Source organism: Osmerus mordax, chromosome 18 (assembly GCF_038355195.1).
Source record: "Osmerus mordax isolate fOsmMor3 chromosome 18, fOsmMor3.pri, whole genome shotgun sequence".
Taxonomy (NCBI): Eukaryota; Metazoa; Chordata; class Actinopteri; order Osmeriformes; family Osmeridae; genus Osmerus; species Osmerus mordax.
In genome coordinates, this window is record NC_090067.1 from 14,250,290 (window position 1) to 14,265,140 (window position 14,851).

General features: G+C 45.3%; 1 protein-coding gene across 2 annotated transcripts; it reads left to right on the plus strand.

The window, feature by feature from the left end:
* The first annotated feature begins 474 nt into the window (after positions 1–474).
* Positions 475–11,560, plus strand: LOC136962283 (four and a half LIM domains protein 3-like). Of its 2 annotated transcripts, none has more exons than XM_067256003.1 (6): positions 475–572; positions 6,575–6,744; positions 8,228–8,402; positions 9,378–9,547; positions 9,851–10,037; positions 10,520–11,560. In XM_067256003.1, exons 2-6 carry the CDS (start codon positions 6,589–6,591, stop codon positions 10,669–10,671), a joined length of 840 nt encoding a protein of 279 aa, XP_067112104.1. In that variant the 5' UTR covers positions 475–572; positions 6,575–6,588; the 3' UTR covers positions 10,672–11,560. The 2 variants fall into 2 exon arrangements, with proteins under 2 accessions (XP_067112104.1, XP_067112106.1); XM_067256005.1 differs by lacking the exon at positions 475–572 and adding an exon at positions 5,351–5,782.
* Positions 11,561–14,851: the final 3,291 nt, after the last annotated feature.

Below are 14,851 nucleotides of genomic sequence, written 5' to 3' on the forward strand. Positions count from 1 at the left end.
TGTTTAGGAGTAGTGCAGTTTCTCATGATGACAGATAGAAACCTCATGAGTCGCAAGGAACCGTAATGGAGACTATGAAACAATAACGAGTCAATAACGGCCTATGGGAAGTTAATTTTTGACATTTTTAAACAGGCCTAACAGCTTTCAGTCTTGAATGCTATATGGCAGCTGGCTTTAGGCAACTCATGTACTAACTCATGTTTCTTTATTTTCAGAACTCCAAGCATTATGTAGCCAAGCATTAAATGGGTCTAATGGAATTGCATTTTAAATCGTTTGACAACACTGATTAAAGACTAATAATTTGACAAGTTAGTTTAGTTTATCGTCTATATAACTGACCCCCTAATACGTGACAGTTATGAGTAGACCAATATTTTTTTACACCAGGTATTGCCTCTGTAGTAAAGTGAGATAAAGGGGCGGTGTTTGGAACAGGGCCCCCTGCTACTATGACGGCTCTGTACATGCGTGTTGAGCTGGCTGCCTGATAGAGCGTCTCAAAACTCCCGGAAAGTTCAATCGTACGGACGGTTTTACCAGAGCCTAAAAAGACGATTTTCGTTTTGGTAAGTTTTGACCAGTCTAGTTCTATATTTTATATAGTTGCTGTCTACAACAGATGGTACAAAATAGAACGGTAGTTAAACAACAAAGATACATTAGGCTGCTGTACATTGTACGCACGATTTAGGCTAAGAACGAGTATGAGAAAGTCATTGAATGAGAGGTTTAACTAGAGCTATCCATAGGAATGCTGGAAGACACATTTAGCCGACAAAAAAAAATGTGACCAAGGAGATATAAACACTAGTAGGTATGTTAATATAGAACATGGAGACATGAGACATTACATAATTAACAGCCAAACAGTAGAAAGTCGAGTTTCAAGAAATGAATGGACTTATACTCTACATCAGTGGTTCTCAAAGTGGGGTCCCTTAGTGAACCATAGCCAAGGGGTCCGCGAAAACATTTGCCATAAACTATAACATTGGAAAATTGTGCTGTATCATTAAAAAGTGAAAAATATACAGATGGGGACCAGTTGCACCAATAAAACAAGCATATTGTGTCCATTTAAGAGCACAAAGGGTATGCTGAATGGGTGTTACGATTGTGGGGGGGGTCCTTGGAAAATGTTCACATTTAGTCTTTTTTCATTTAGTCATATTTTAGCAGACGCTCTTATCCAAAGTCTCTTATGTTCACCCCTGTAAGGATTCCCAGCTCTACATCATCTGGTCCTTATCGACTCCTTCCCTGCCTGTTTCCTAAGCCAGTAAATATCCATAGGCTGTCACATCCGACCCCCCGTTTGAACACCCGCATAGGATGTCTTTATTTAGAAGAAGGAAACCAGGACGGGGGAGTCTGAGTTAGTGCTGAATTGAGCCAATCGCAAAATTACCAAGGAGGGTTTCTAACCCAGAGCAATTTGTCATTTTAATAAATTGGTTGGTTAAATACATATTTAAACAACCTGCTGTATCAACTATCACATCACATTATTTGCATGACATGTTTAAATAGGATAGCCATATTGCATATGTGTACATGAAACCATGTATCAGTTCATCTGAGTTCAAAGCTCAAAATTTAAAGATCTGTTTTATTATTAGGGATCTTTACTGGAATTTATTTGCTATATAATTTATTGTATTCAGCAACCCACCTCAATAAGCCATTCAACAGCCTGTGAGGTCATATGTTGACTTCGCTGCAGCACTCATGGGATCTAATGGAAATAGTTTCCACATGTTTTCAGTCAAATCTGTATACATAACATCATGTTCAATTCAGTTCCGATCAAATGAACTCATGATTAAGTCATTGCCTATTTATCCTGCTGTGACCAAGCAGTCGATGTTGGCTGAGAAAGAACTCCACCATTATTTTTAGAGAAAGGAATTTGCCTTTCTGGAAAAGAAGAAAAGTGCATTTGTTCACGTTTTTTTTGTTCCAACATTGGAAACACATGATTCTGTTACTTTTTGACCACAGCCGCATTCCTTAAACATTCCTTATTTGGCGAAGGTTGAGCCTGAGTACAATCACTGGAGAACAGCCAGACACATCGGCTAGTCAGGGCAGATAGACGGGTGATCAGGCTGAACGGATCAGAACCTGACCATCAGGATCCTTCAGAAGAGTCAGTCAGTCCTCCATCACGGCTGTGTTCCTGTTCCCTGTCTGTGGAGGACCTTTGAAGGGCTTGTTTTGACTCCTCACAGGGAACATCAGCCTCAGTTAGTGGACATTCAGCAGGTACACAACCTCTGCTGTGACCAGTGACAACACCACCATCATGAGCTCCTCTCCTGGCGCTGTGATGATGCCAGCTGTCTCGCCTCCAGAATACACCTCAGTCTTCTGGCTCTGCTTGCACATGGAGATTTTCCTCCTCATGTGAGATAAATAAATCAGACACGGCCGTAGGAGTGCTGGGGCTTCTGGGAAGATAAACATGCTGATATTGTGAACACCAGGGGCAGTGGGGCTGATCTTCTGACTGGACGTCCTTCTGGCTCACATCAGCGGATGGGAAATATGTTTACATGTATATTTGTTCAGGATAATCATAGCTAATTGTGTTGACCAGGGCAGTTTTGTTTACTTGTGTTGAGTCAAGTTCCTACAGAAAATTATACCAAGTAAAACAGTCTTACAAAAAGCTAGTTTGCGTAAAAGATACTAACAATATGTTGTTGCTTTTTTTTACTACCATAAACTTACAATACAATGTCAGACTTTTTGATGTAGTTTAGATACAAGTCACCGTCACCCAGCAACACAACAAATTGATAACAATGTAAATGGTCAATCTTTGAAGCAGCAAGACCACATTGAATTGATGAGAACTCCCTTCAAAGTAAATACAAATACTATTTTTATGTATGTGCTTGGTGCCATGGCAGTCTTGTGATCCGGCAGAATAACTCCACAGTGGCTTGTTGTGCTGGGGTGAAGGGCAGTGTAGTCATTTGGTAGCTACTAGGAACCAGGGTTTCCTTTTCTGCCTGTATTCCTGCCCCTAACCATGAAAGTGTTACATTTCCCAGGGTAGAATGGAGCTGTGTGACTGTATTGACATTCCTCATAAACTCTCCTGTACAACCCTACAAAGTAGGAGTTGTTCTGAAGTCAGAAGTCTTCTCTGTTAGAACGGTATGGGATATAGCATAATCAAAATGGTAAAAAACAAAAAAACAAGTGTGGTCCTTTAATGACATGATTTACCCTTTTCCTGTTATTGACCCAACTCTTTGGTATCTAGGAGCAGTCAAGAGTCTAACTGAATCTGCTTAAGAGCTGACTGCATTACTCAGTTGTAAAGTTCTCTCCTGTTTGGAAGGACGAGACTGTTTTCTAAAGTACTGTACATCACAAGGCCACTGTGTCGAGCAGGACACACCGGAGAGCCTGTGCGCTAAATCATTTTAAGAGTGCAGGTAAAAGCCTTTCATGGGTACTGTTACTAGTCTCTCTTGCTGGTAGAATTCCCCTTCGTTGGGAAGCTTTGCAGTTGTGTCTGTAGCTGTTTCTGTACCTGTATTGATATGATTCTGCTAGAGAGAAATGTCTGAGTGAAGCCACCAGTCCAACATGTAGGGCCAGTACATTTACATTTATGCATTTAGCACACGCTTTTATCCAAGCTTCCGAGCTTTACAAAAGAGCATAGGTCACTGATCATAACAACGAGATAACCCCAAATATTGCGAGCAGCCAAAACATGAAGCATATATTGTGAAAAACCAAATAAGTGCCAAAGGGAAGAACCATAAGAGCATGCAGTTAAACAAGTTACAATTAAACAACATGAAACTCAAAAAGTGTTTTAATAGTTTGTAGTATATTTGTAGAGGTATGTTTGGTCTGTGTTTGTAAAGCAGCATGGACACCTTGATTCCCCTGTTGGGGAACATCAGAGTGCACACCGCCTCAGAAATCACCTGCAGGTCGAGCTGGCACTGCTCTGAATACTCTCAGGTTGGTGCTAGAAGGACAACACCATGCTTTGAAGGGAAGAAAGAGGGGGAGGATGAAAGAGAAGCAGAGGGAGGGAGACAGATGGAGTGAGAGTAAGAGGTAGAGGGAGGGAAAGAAGGAAAGGCAGGGAGAGGGAGGAAGTGGGGGAGGAAGGAGGGAGAGACAGAAAGAGGTCTGGTTGTCGACCAAGTTTGAAGAGTGTTACTGTCAGGCATACAGTGTAAAGCTTTTAGTCGATGTCTTTAATCTCTCACCAGAGTATATATACATATATTAACTAAGAATGCCTATGGGCCTACTGGTGAGTATGAGATGCAGACTTCTTTCAGCAGCGTGCTTGAGGAGGAAAAACACCTCTCTGCTGTATGTCTGGTTGTCTTAACATCTGACTGAAAATGGTATGGCATGATCTGTTTTATGTGGTTCGAAATGAACAAAGAAGATGTCTGTAGAAGGAGATGTCCATCTCCCCCCTGCTCAGTCTGGGCCAATCTTTGATCACGCTGAAGGCTAACACACTGAAGGCTAACACGGTGAAGGCTAACATGCTGCAGGCTAACATGCTGCAGGCTAACATGCTGAAGGCTAACAGGGTTACAGGATCTGGAGCGTGGCTGTTGACTTGGTCTCATGTCGTCCCAGGCTGGCATGACCTCGGCCGTGACTCAGACAGATCAATGAGGCAGAGCTTCCGTACATATGTAAATCGTGTTGGGTGAGACATTTCACTCCAAAAGAATGTGAAAATGTCCTTGTTGTTGGTAACTATAGCAGGAGGTCTAGATGACGTGTCAGTTTGGAGTGAAAACAGCCCTAGGGGGCTGGAACAGAGGAAAGATCTATCTCATTTAAAGAGAAAATGCAGTGTCTCACTGTAAACAGTGCAAGATTATTATTTGTAATTTTTTTTAATGGACAATTGATGTGAATCATCACGATAAAGTTCCAGTGTCTAAAACTGGACACAACAGCTGCAGAGCAGAGAATGCATTTGCAGAAGTTGTCACGCAGTAAGACATTCAAACCAAGGCCGGAAGGAAGCCCATTGTTGTATCAGTGCTGCAGGCGCTCTACAGATGGATGTTGTATCAGTGCTGCAGTCGTTCTACAGATGGATGGCCCAGAATAGAAACATCCACCTCTTGACACCAGCGAGGGAAGTCACACAGATTCCCCCCGGCCAGGCCATAAAGTGAGTCCAAACAGACACGGCTCATTCATGTTTTGGTTTCCATCCCTGTGCCTTTGACCTAGAGACGCTGCCTCTAAAGCTCAGGCAATCTTGTTAGGGAGGATACAAAAGCAGATGCCTCTGTGACTTATGAGGTTTGTAAAATCTAAGTCTTAAAAAATTTCTGAGTTGTAGATTAGTTTGTACTTGCATTGATTAGTTGTTCTAACTTAAACATTGAGTTCTTCATGTGGAATGTGTTAGCCAGACGATCAGGCTGGCGTTTATGGGACCAGGTGTAACCAAGTTGTGGGTTCAAACATTAACCACAAGACCTGTAAAATATCTGCTCTGTGAGATTCCTTTCATGAGCCGAGGTTTCACTTCCAGCTCATCTGGCCCGTGTCAGGCCAGCTGCTCACAGGTGGAACCAAGAACCTTCATGAGGAGCGTAGCGCTGCTTCAGGGACCATGTGACGTGTTTCTGAGTCCCCCCCCCCAGGGGGCCCCCCCTCGTGAACACAGCCTGCCTCTCTGCTGCTCACCATCCTGGCCGGCTTCTGATGTATTAAAAGCCTTTCAAGTCTTTCTTTACCCAGAAGACGGAAAGAAATGGTAAACAAACCCTCGTCCAAGAGAAACATTTATATGTGTGTGCCTTAAGAGTCGCTGGCTGGTGTCGTCGCTGGCCAGGGGAATAATGCAGAACTCCCAAATGATTCTGTTATTCCATGTATGATGGCGACGAGTCTTATGGTCAGAAAAATGTATGCCCATTTTGGCAAAAACATTGGTCATTGGCAAGTCGCCCAGTGTTGCTTGCATTTGTATGTATGATGGAGCCTTTGGTAAGTTCCCAAAATTGTTTTCTTGAACATGCAATTGCAAGACACTTGAGCTATGACCCAGCTTAAACACGTGCTGAGGTGAGAAACACTGGAACTGTTTGCCTTATTTTCAGGAGGACTAGAGTCTCAAAGGCAAGCCTTTGACATAGAAAAAGCTGTGTCATCATAGCTTAGTCTGCAATTAATATTATTTATTGCTAAAACTGCCATAAAATATTTCCTTATAATGAGGGGGGGTAGGAAAAAGATGTGAGAGGAGCAACTACTTCACAAGAGAACAAGAGGAGAACACAGGAGAATGTTAGATTACATATTTATTTTGGTCACAACTCTTCCATTGAAATGTATACTCAGCCCTTTCTCAATTTCTTAAAGAAAAACACATGATAGATGAAATAAGAAAAGCGAATTAGCCTTTTTTTCGTCTGTGTACCTCCTGGGTCACCTCACTCACTTGCTCTCTCGCTCTCTCCCTCATTCGTTCATTGTTCTGCTGCACTCTCTCCCAGCTCTCATCCCCCAGCCAACATCACCTTCAGGTTGTGATTTCTCTCTCCAGGAGCTGAATCAGCCATGAGTGAGCCTTTTGACTGTGGGAACTGCAAGGAGTCCCTGTACGGACGCAAATACATCCAGCTGGAGGACGTTCCTCACTGCATCCCCTGCTATGATCGCCTGTATGCTAACACCTGCCAGGAGTGCAAGCAACTCATCGGACACAATGCCAGGGTAAGCTGTGTGCGTGTGTGTGTGCGTGGCGGAAGAGATACGTGCGTTCTCCGTCTCCAGAACTGAACCGAATTTCAGTGTGTGAGAGTGTGTGAGTCTTCATTTATTTTAGGTTTGGTGCATACTGTTTCCAGTACTTTAATGAAATACCTGGTAGTCTGGCGTCATGTGCAGTGCCTGGTAGTCTGGTGTCATGTGCAGTGCCTGGTAGTCTGGCGTCATGTGCAGTGCCTGGTAGTCTGGCGTCATGTGCAGTGCCTGGTAGTCTGGCGTCATGTGCAGTGCCTGGTAGTCTGGTGTCATGTGCAGTGCCTGGTAGTCTGGCGTCATGTGCAGTGCCTGGTAGTCTGGTGTCATGTGCAGTGCCTGGTAGTCTGGCGTCATGTGCAGTGCCTGGTAGTCTGGCGTCATGTGCAGTGCCTGGTAGTCTGGTGTCATGTGCAGTGCCTGGTAGTCTGGTGTCATGTGCAGTGCCTGGTAGTCTGGTGTCATGTGCAGTGCCTGGTAGTCTGGTGTCATGTCTGGAGTCAGATGGCTGAGCAGTTAGGGAGTTGGGCTATCAATCAGAAGGTCGCCGGTTCGATTCCAGGCCGTGCAAAATGACGTTGTGTCCTTGGGCAAGGCACTTTACCCTATTTGCCTTGGGGGGAATGTTCCTGTACTTACTGTAAGTCGCTCTGGATAAGAGCGTCTGCTAAATGACTAAATGTAAATGTCCAGTGCCTGGTAGTCTGGCGTCATGTCCAGTCGCGTCCTGCCAACATGGAGACCTGTTGGTTTCTTCTCTCTTCCAAACATGAGGAACACCCATGTGCGCCACGGGCAGCCAGCGACCCGTGTCTTATGGACTCTCTCAGAAGGAGAAGCAGTAAATATACACCCAGCTTTCGTTGGCTCTCTTTCCTCCACACAGTACATCACCCCCGCTGTCCTGCTCTCTCCACTGGGGCTGTTTCTGAGAAAAGCCATACATCAGACCTGTCTTCCTTCACCCAGACCATAGTGGAATCATTAATAATAGGGGGTGTTTATCTAACAGTGTTTGCTTGCTCTGCAGCTAAACTCAAACACAAGCAGCATACTCCCCATGAGCAGGGCTTCAGTATTTACTCCTGGATACTGATGACTGTGGAGAGTAAAACTATGTTCAACAGCACATAGTTTGCCTCTAACAGACTGTCAGAGGTCAAGATTGCAACCAGTAAAGATTACAAGGTTTGACGGTGGTCAACAGTCTCTTAAACTCTAATGTTCTCTGTGTGGAACGCCCTGCACTAGCTCTCTTCATGTTGCCTCCCCCTCTTATCCCTCCCTGTTATTTTTCTCCCTCCCTTTCTCTCTCTCCCTCCTTTCTCTGTCTCTCCCTCCCTTTATCTCCCTCCTTTCTCTGTCCCTCCCTCTATTTCTCTCCCTCCCTCTCTCTCTCTCCCTCTCCTCCCCCCTCTCTCTCCCCATCCTAATCCTGTTTATCTCCTTCCTCCAGGAGCTGTTCTACGAGGACAGACACTACCATGAACACTGTTTCCGGTGCTTCCGCTGTGAACGCTCGCTAGCAGACGAACCCTTCACCAGCCAGGATGAGGCGCTGGTCTGTAACGACTGCTACTGCAACGAGTTCTCCTCTAAATGCGTGGCCTGCGACAAGACCGTCATGCCAGGTGAACTACACTTCCCATGATGCAGTAGGGTTGTAATCGCACCATCACCTGGTTTCTTTCACCTGGCAGCACGTGCAGGCTGTCACAGTCTCTCAGGGGATGAGCTGTCACACAGGTGTGGGAGACACAAAGAGGCTAACGAGTTCTGCTTTTGCAGGGTGTGACAGCTTAGATGTGACGGTGTGATAGTGTGTTTGCTCCACTGGAAGCTGCACTGGAAGCCTTCCAGGCAGTTGAACCCCTAGGGCCTTTGTGGCGGCGTGGCACAGCACCAGTGTGGGATGTCTGGGGAGGGTGGGGTGTTATTTCTGTGTTTCTTCAGAGCTGGGTGTCCATTTTGTTAGCTTTGTACCGTGTGTTGGAATGCAGTTAAATGCTACACTGCCCCCTCGCCCCACTTAGAAATGCAGTCTGACCTTCCTACCAGTTTCACTGCCAAGGCTTGTAAAACACAGGCCGTGATAAAGAGATCTAATGTTTAGTTTCAGACGCATGAATGACGCTTTCAATTTGCTTCTTTTATTACCCACTTGAAGTGTGCGTTTGAGACATTTAAAAAGTTGTGCACTTATTCAGTTGGAATAACAGTACATTAAATGTTGAAAAACACACAATAATATTTGTATTACGTCTTTTTTATCCCGTTTGTATCTGCCTATTATGTGGTACTCACAGCTTGTCAGGGCTAGTTGGCTTTATATAAACGAAAGCGAAGTGTCTGTAGTCTTTGGTGAATCATCTCTGCCATGTTCTCAGTTTGCGTGTTAGAACACTTTAGGTGTGTGTAATAAACCAAAAGGTGTGTGACATTCCCCAAGAACGTAGAAGCTAACCTGGCACACAAATTAGCAACTGTCAAACTGTAGTCTGTTTCTTCCTTGCACTCTCTCCTTCTTTCTCTCCTCTCTATTTTTCCTCTCTCTTTTCTCCCCCCTTTCTATCCTTTTATTTCCGTTCTTTTTCGCTCTCCTTCAGGCTCCAGGAAGCTGGAGTACGGCGGCTCCACCTGGCACGAGGACTGTTTCCTGTGTCACGGCTGTGAGAAGCCCATCGGCGCCCAGGCCTTCATCCCAGACAAGGACTTGTACTACTGCGTCCCCTGCTACGAGGGCAGGTTTGCCCCGCGATGCACACACTGCAAGAAGGTGAGCTGCCAGTCCCTCACAACACAGCCACCAGGGTGATAAGGTGCCACCATGTATACTGAGGTCTTACCACAGTTTCCCGGGTTCTAATCTGACCTGGGTCCTTTGCTGCAGGTCTTCCTCTCTCTTTCTCCCTGCCCTTCTTGTCACCCTTCATTTACAAAAACTTCCCAATGAAGCATGAAAAAAAACCTAACCCCCCCCCCCAGCATTGTTACTGGTGTCGATGCGTTCATGAGACATGGGGCTGTCACAGGTGTGGGCCCGGTTGTTGATGGTTCTATGTGTGGATCCCTCACACAGACGCTGGCTCAGGGAGGGGTGACCTACAAGGACGAGACGTGGCACAAGGAGTGTTTCCTGTGTACGGGCTGCAAGACCCCTCTGGCGGGACAGCCCTTCACCTCCCAGGGAGACAGCCCCTACTGCGTCAAGTGCTTCAGCAACCTGTACGCACAGAAATGTGCCGTCTGCAACACCGCCATCACAGGTTCGTTGTGTAACACTCTTTTGTGCCACGGTCTTTGAGAGACTCTGGGCCAAATCCAAAGTTGTCGAACTGAAAACAAACACATGGATGTGGTAGAAATGATTTATTGGTGATGAAGCTGAAAACAAAGTCTTGCTTAATCCTGGTATTCTCTACCAGTCCAGGCAGAGAGGCAAAGCACCCTACAGCACCCTACAGCACAGACAACTCCAGGACAACCTGTGGCGTTCATTTAGAACACAGAGTACCCAAAGAGTTGGCAGATCTGTGTGTGTTATTAAGTCCTATGAGTACTGTCGTAGTTAAATTTTGATATCCACTGAGCTTAATGTTAGGAATCTTTGTGTCTGTGTGAGATGTGCCCTTGTTTTGAGGAGGCGAGAGGCATCATTCATCCATGTTTCAGCATCTGACACGACAGGTGTTGTGTTTGTCACGTGAGATGTTGTGTTTGTCATGTGAGATGTTGTGTTTCCCTCCAGGGTTCGGGGAAGGGAAGTACGTGTCGTTCCAGGAGCGTCAGTGGCACCAGCCCTGCTTCAAGTGTTCTCGCTGCTCTGTGTCGCTGGTGGGCGCTGGTTTCTTCCCAGACCGAGATCTCATTCTCTGTAAAGACTGCAACAGCGACGAATGAGCTTTGCCCTTCACCTCCCGGAGCCACGGCTGACCAATCAGATGCAGTGTTTCATTACCAGACCTAAACAGCCTCTTAACCTTTAACCTTTAACCCCACGTGTACGCTACCGATGACCCTCGAGTACCCTAGAGTATACAATCACAGTGGAATATTTTTGTATTGCATGCATGTCTTTGTTGTTGACTGTGTTTCAAACAAAGCTTATTGAAATGTATGTACAGTCTAAATGCAGAGAACAGCAGATGTCTTATAGCCATTACATGTATCATTTCATCATATATTTAAAATGTTTATCTTGTGTTCTTGCAAAAAGAATCTTGCTTGACTTATAGGAATCAAGCGGTCACATGTTATTAGTAAAGCTCTTTTTTTACAAGCTAATGCCCAGAGATACATGTGGAAAACTCAGAGAGAAGAGTACCCGAGAGAAGAGTACCCGAGAGAAGAGTACCCGAGAGAAGAGTACCCGAGAGAAGAGTACCCGAGAAGATAAAGAAGAAGACCCATGGGAGGACCAGAGGTCTTCAGACAGGTCTTCTTCAGACAGGTGTGGTCTGTGTTTATGGTCTCTTCAGAAGGATTTCAAACAGACAAAGCATCAAAGGAGAAGGAAATATAGGTGATGCCAAAGTGTGTCATTACCTAGTAGACGATAGGTAGACGCAGAGTTTGTACAATATGATTTTGCAAGTATACGAAAGTATATTTTATTCCAAAACTAAAAATTTCACATTTGTGTTATTTGGTAATGAGAGGTTTTATGTCACTATAACACAATTTGTGTGCCTTCTTTACTGTAACACTATTCTTTTTATTACCAGTAATAAGATAATTGTATGTTATAATTGTTACAATCTGCACTTTTGCATGAAATAAAGATCTTACATTTGAATATTGTGCCATTAAGGATGAATGTACAATGTTATTTTACACAGTAGTAAAATAACAGTTCCAGGATTTGCTTGATGGGTAACTTACTTCCTGTTGTGTATATATTGCGACCAATAGTAATACTATTTAAAGCAGACATTAACTTATTAACTAACTTTGACCTGTTACCATTCTAAAGTTTGTGATCACAGTGTCACAGAAGCATGGCTAGGCTGCTGTGGTCATGTGACTTTCCCCTGAAGTCCAGTGAGAAACAACATTGACCAGAACAAACACTTTCATTGTGAACAATGTGAAGCAAAGCAAGATGTCACCAACATCCGCATCTTGAACTGAATAATTGTTGTTCTGTTTGTTGGTGTTGCACAGAGATGGGAACTAACAAAGTACAAATACTTTTTATGGTATCAGTACTTTACTATTAATTTTTCTGTCAACTTTTTACTTTCATTCCTTACATTTTTTACACAGATATCTGTACTTTCTACTTCTTACATTTTGAAGCCAGGCTCTATTGTACTCTGTTCTGATCTGCTTTACTCAGTTTAGGCTTCTCTGTTCTGTCCTCCTCTGCCCTCCCCTTTCACTGTGTGTGGAAAAAAAGGTGTGTGTGAAATATTGTTAATTTTTTTCTAAAATAGGTTTGCCATTGATAAGTACTTGATGAGGACTACTAGTGGAGTCAGATGGCTAAGCGGTTAGGAAATCGGGCTATTAATCAGAAGGTTGCCGGTTCAATTACCAGCCATGCAATATGACGTTGTGTCCTTGGGCAAGGCACTTCACCCTACTTGCCTCGGGGGAATGTCCCTGTACTTACTGTAAGTCGCTCTGGATAAGAGCGTCTGCTAAATAAGTGATTCCCAACCCTGGTTCAGGGCACCCCTGTCCTCCAACACACCTGATTCAAATGAATGGTCATAAGCAGGCTTCTGCTGGGCTGGATAACGACCCATTCATTTGAATCAGGTGTGTTGGAGCAGGGAAACATATAAAACATACAGGACAGGGGTGCCCTGAGGACCAGGGTTGGGAACCACTTTGCTAAATGACTAAATGTACTAAACTCAACAGTGCTCTATTGACACTGCTTTCATCTACCAGTTTTAGGCTTCTCTGTTCTCCTCTCCTCCTCGCTCCTCTCCTTTCACTGTCTGTGGGGGGAAAAGTAAAAAATTATTTAAAAAAAAAGATATATAACCCTAAACTTTTCTGCTTCACATGTCGCTGCAAGTCTCTGAGTTCATTCCAACGATCCATGAACTGAATATCCCTGCATCAAGACTTATTTGAATCCTCACAAAACCCCCAATCACATGAGATCATGTTTCTATGACCCTGGCTTTCCCATGACTTCTTCTTAAAAACGTTTGACCCTGTTAGTGGGGATGTGGATCTGGCCTTGTTTGGCCAGAGGAGGAGGAGGGCTGTGTTTGATACGTAGACCCACAGCAGAGGGGAGGAGGGCTGTGTTTGATACGTAGACCCACAGCAGAGGGGAGGAGGGCTGTGTACGTAGACCCACAGCAGAGGGGAGGAGGGCTGTGTTTGATACGTAGACCCACAGCAGAGGGGAGGAGGGCTGTGTACGTAGACCCACAGCAGAGGGGAGGAGGGCTGTGTACGTAGACCCACAGCAGAGGGGAGGAGGGCTGTGTACGTAGACCCACAGCAGAGGGGAGGAGGGCTGTGTTTGATACGTAGACCCACAGCAGAGGGGAGGAGGGCTGTGTACGTAGACCCACAGCAAGGGGAGGAGGGCTGTGTTTGATACGTAGACCCACAGCAGAGGGGAGGAGGGCTGTGTACGTAGACCCACAGCAGAGGGGAGGAGGGCTGTGTTTGATACGTAGACCCACAGCAGAGGGGAGGAGGGCTGTGTTTGATACGTAGACCCACAGCAGAGGGGAGGAGGGCTGTGTACGTAGACCCACAGCAGAGGGGAGGAGGGCTGTGTTTGATACGTAGACCCACAGCAGAGGGGAGGAGGGCTGTGTACGTAGACCCACAGCAGAGGGGAGGAGGGCTGTGTTTGATACGTAGACCCACAGCAGAGGGGAGGAGGGCTGTGTTTGATACGTAGACCCACAGCAGAGGGGAGGAGGGCTGTGTACGTAGACCCACAGCAGAGGGGAGGAGGGCTGTGTTTGATACGTAGACCCACAGCAGAGGGGAGGAGGGCTGTGTTTGATACGTAGACCCACAGCAGAGGGGAGGAGGGCTGTGTACGTAGACCCACAGCACCCACACAGCACCGCGACGTCCCCATATATTGGCGCTACTCTGGACCGTGTTCAAGAGCATTTTGCCGATGGCAGCTGCTAAACAAATCTAAATAACACATGTGACCACCCACCGGCCAAACACAACGACACACTGTAGCCTGCAGACACACAATGAGTAGTGTCTGTGTACGGACATGCAGACAACAGTACAAGACACTGTGGGAATTATATTACAGCTGCATCCCTGCAGTCATTTTAGGAAAACTGTGTTTATGAATTTCAGTTTGTTTTATGGAGAAAGAAGATGATATATTGCTGTCTATCATTTCACATGACATTACACAAACCATGGCTCAGACTGGAACTGGAAGAGCCTTCCGGACAACAATTAAAAGGTCATGTTACCAGTTTAAAGTAACATTTTCTACCTATGACTTACACATGACTCACACGCTGAAACCTAACCTGGTCCAACCACAGCCCCCTTTCTGGATTCCAGAGCTCCAGACTCAGAGAGACAGACACACCAGGGCTAGACAAGATCTCATTTCTACCCCATGTCACGTCCAACAGTCACCTTCACCAAGGATCCAGCGGGTCTGCTGTGACGGAAGAAGACTGACTCAACCTCCAGAAACAGATCACTGTGAGGTGAGTGGTTGAGAGGGAAGGCTGGGAGGAAGAAGGAAGATCTAACACTGGGATGCTTGAGGACATTCCTCTTGAAATGTGACTCTGAAATAGTGTGGCGCTGAGGCACCATGAAACCAAGGAACACATTCCTGGCAGAGATGTTTCCCAGATAGCCTCTCTATTGTGGCTGTCAACATGTCTCTTCTGCTGGGTGTCTCCAGTCAAGTATGATGGTGCCTGGCAAGTCTTTAAGCACTAACTGACACAAAACAGGGCAAAATATGTCTTTTTAAAATCTTTTTTGGCTACAAAGGCTGTTTTTCACAAGTTTTCTGTGAGGCAGAACTAAGATCTTACTGTAGTTAAGGGATCATCCTACTGCCAAGAGAATGGCAAGACTCAACACAAGACTCATGATTAAGGATAAC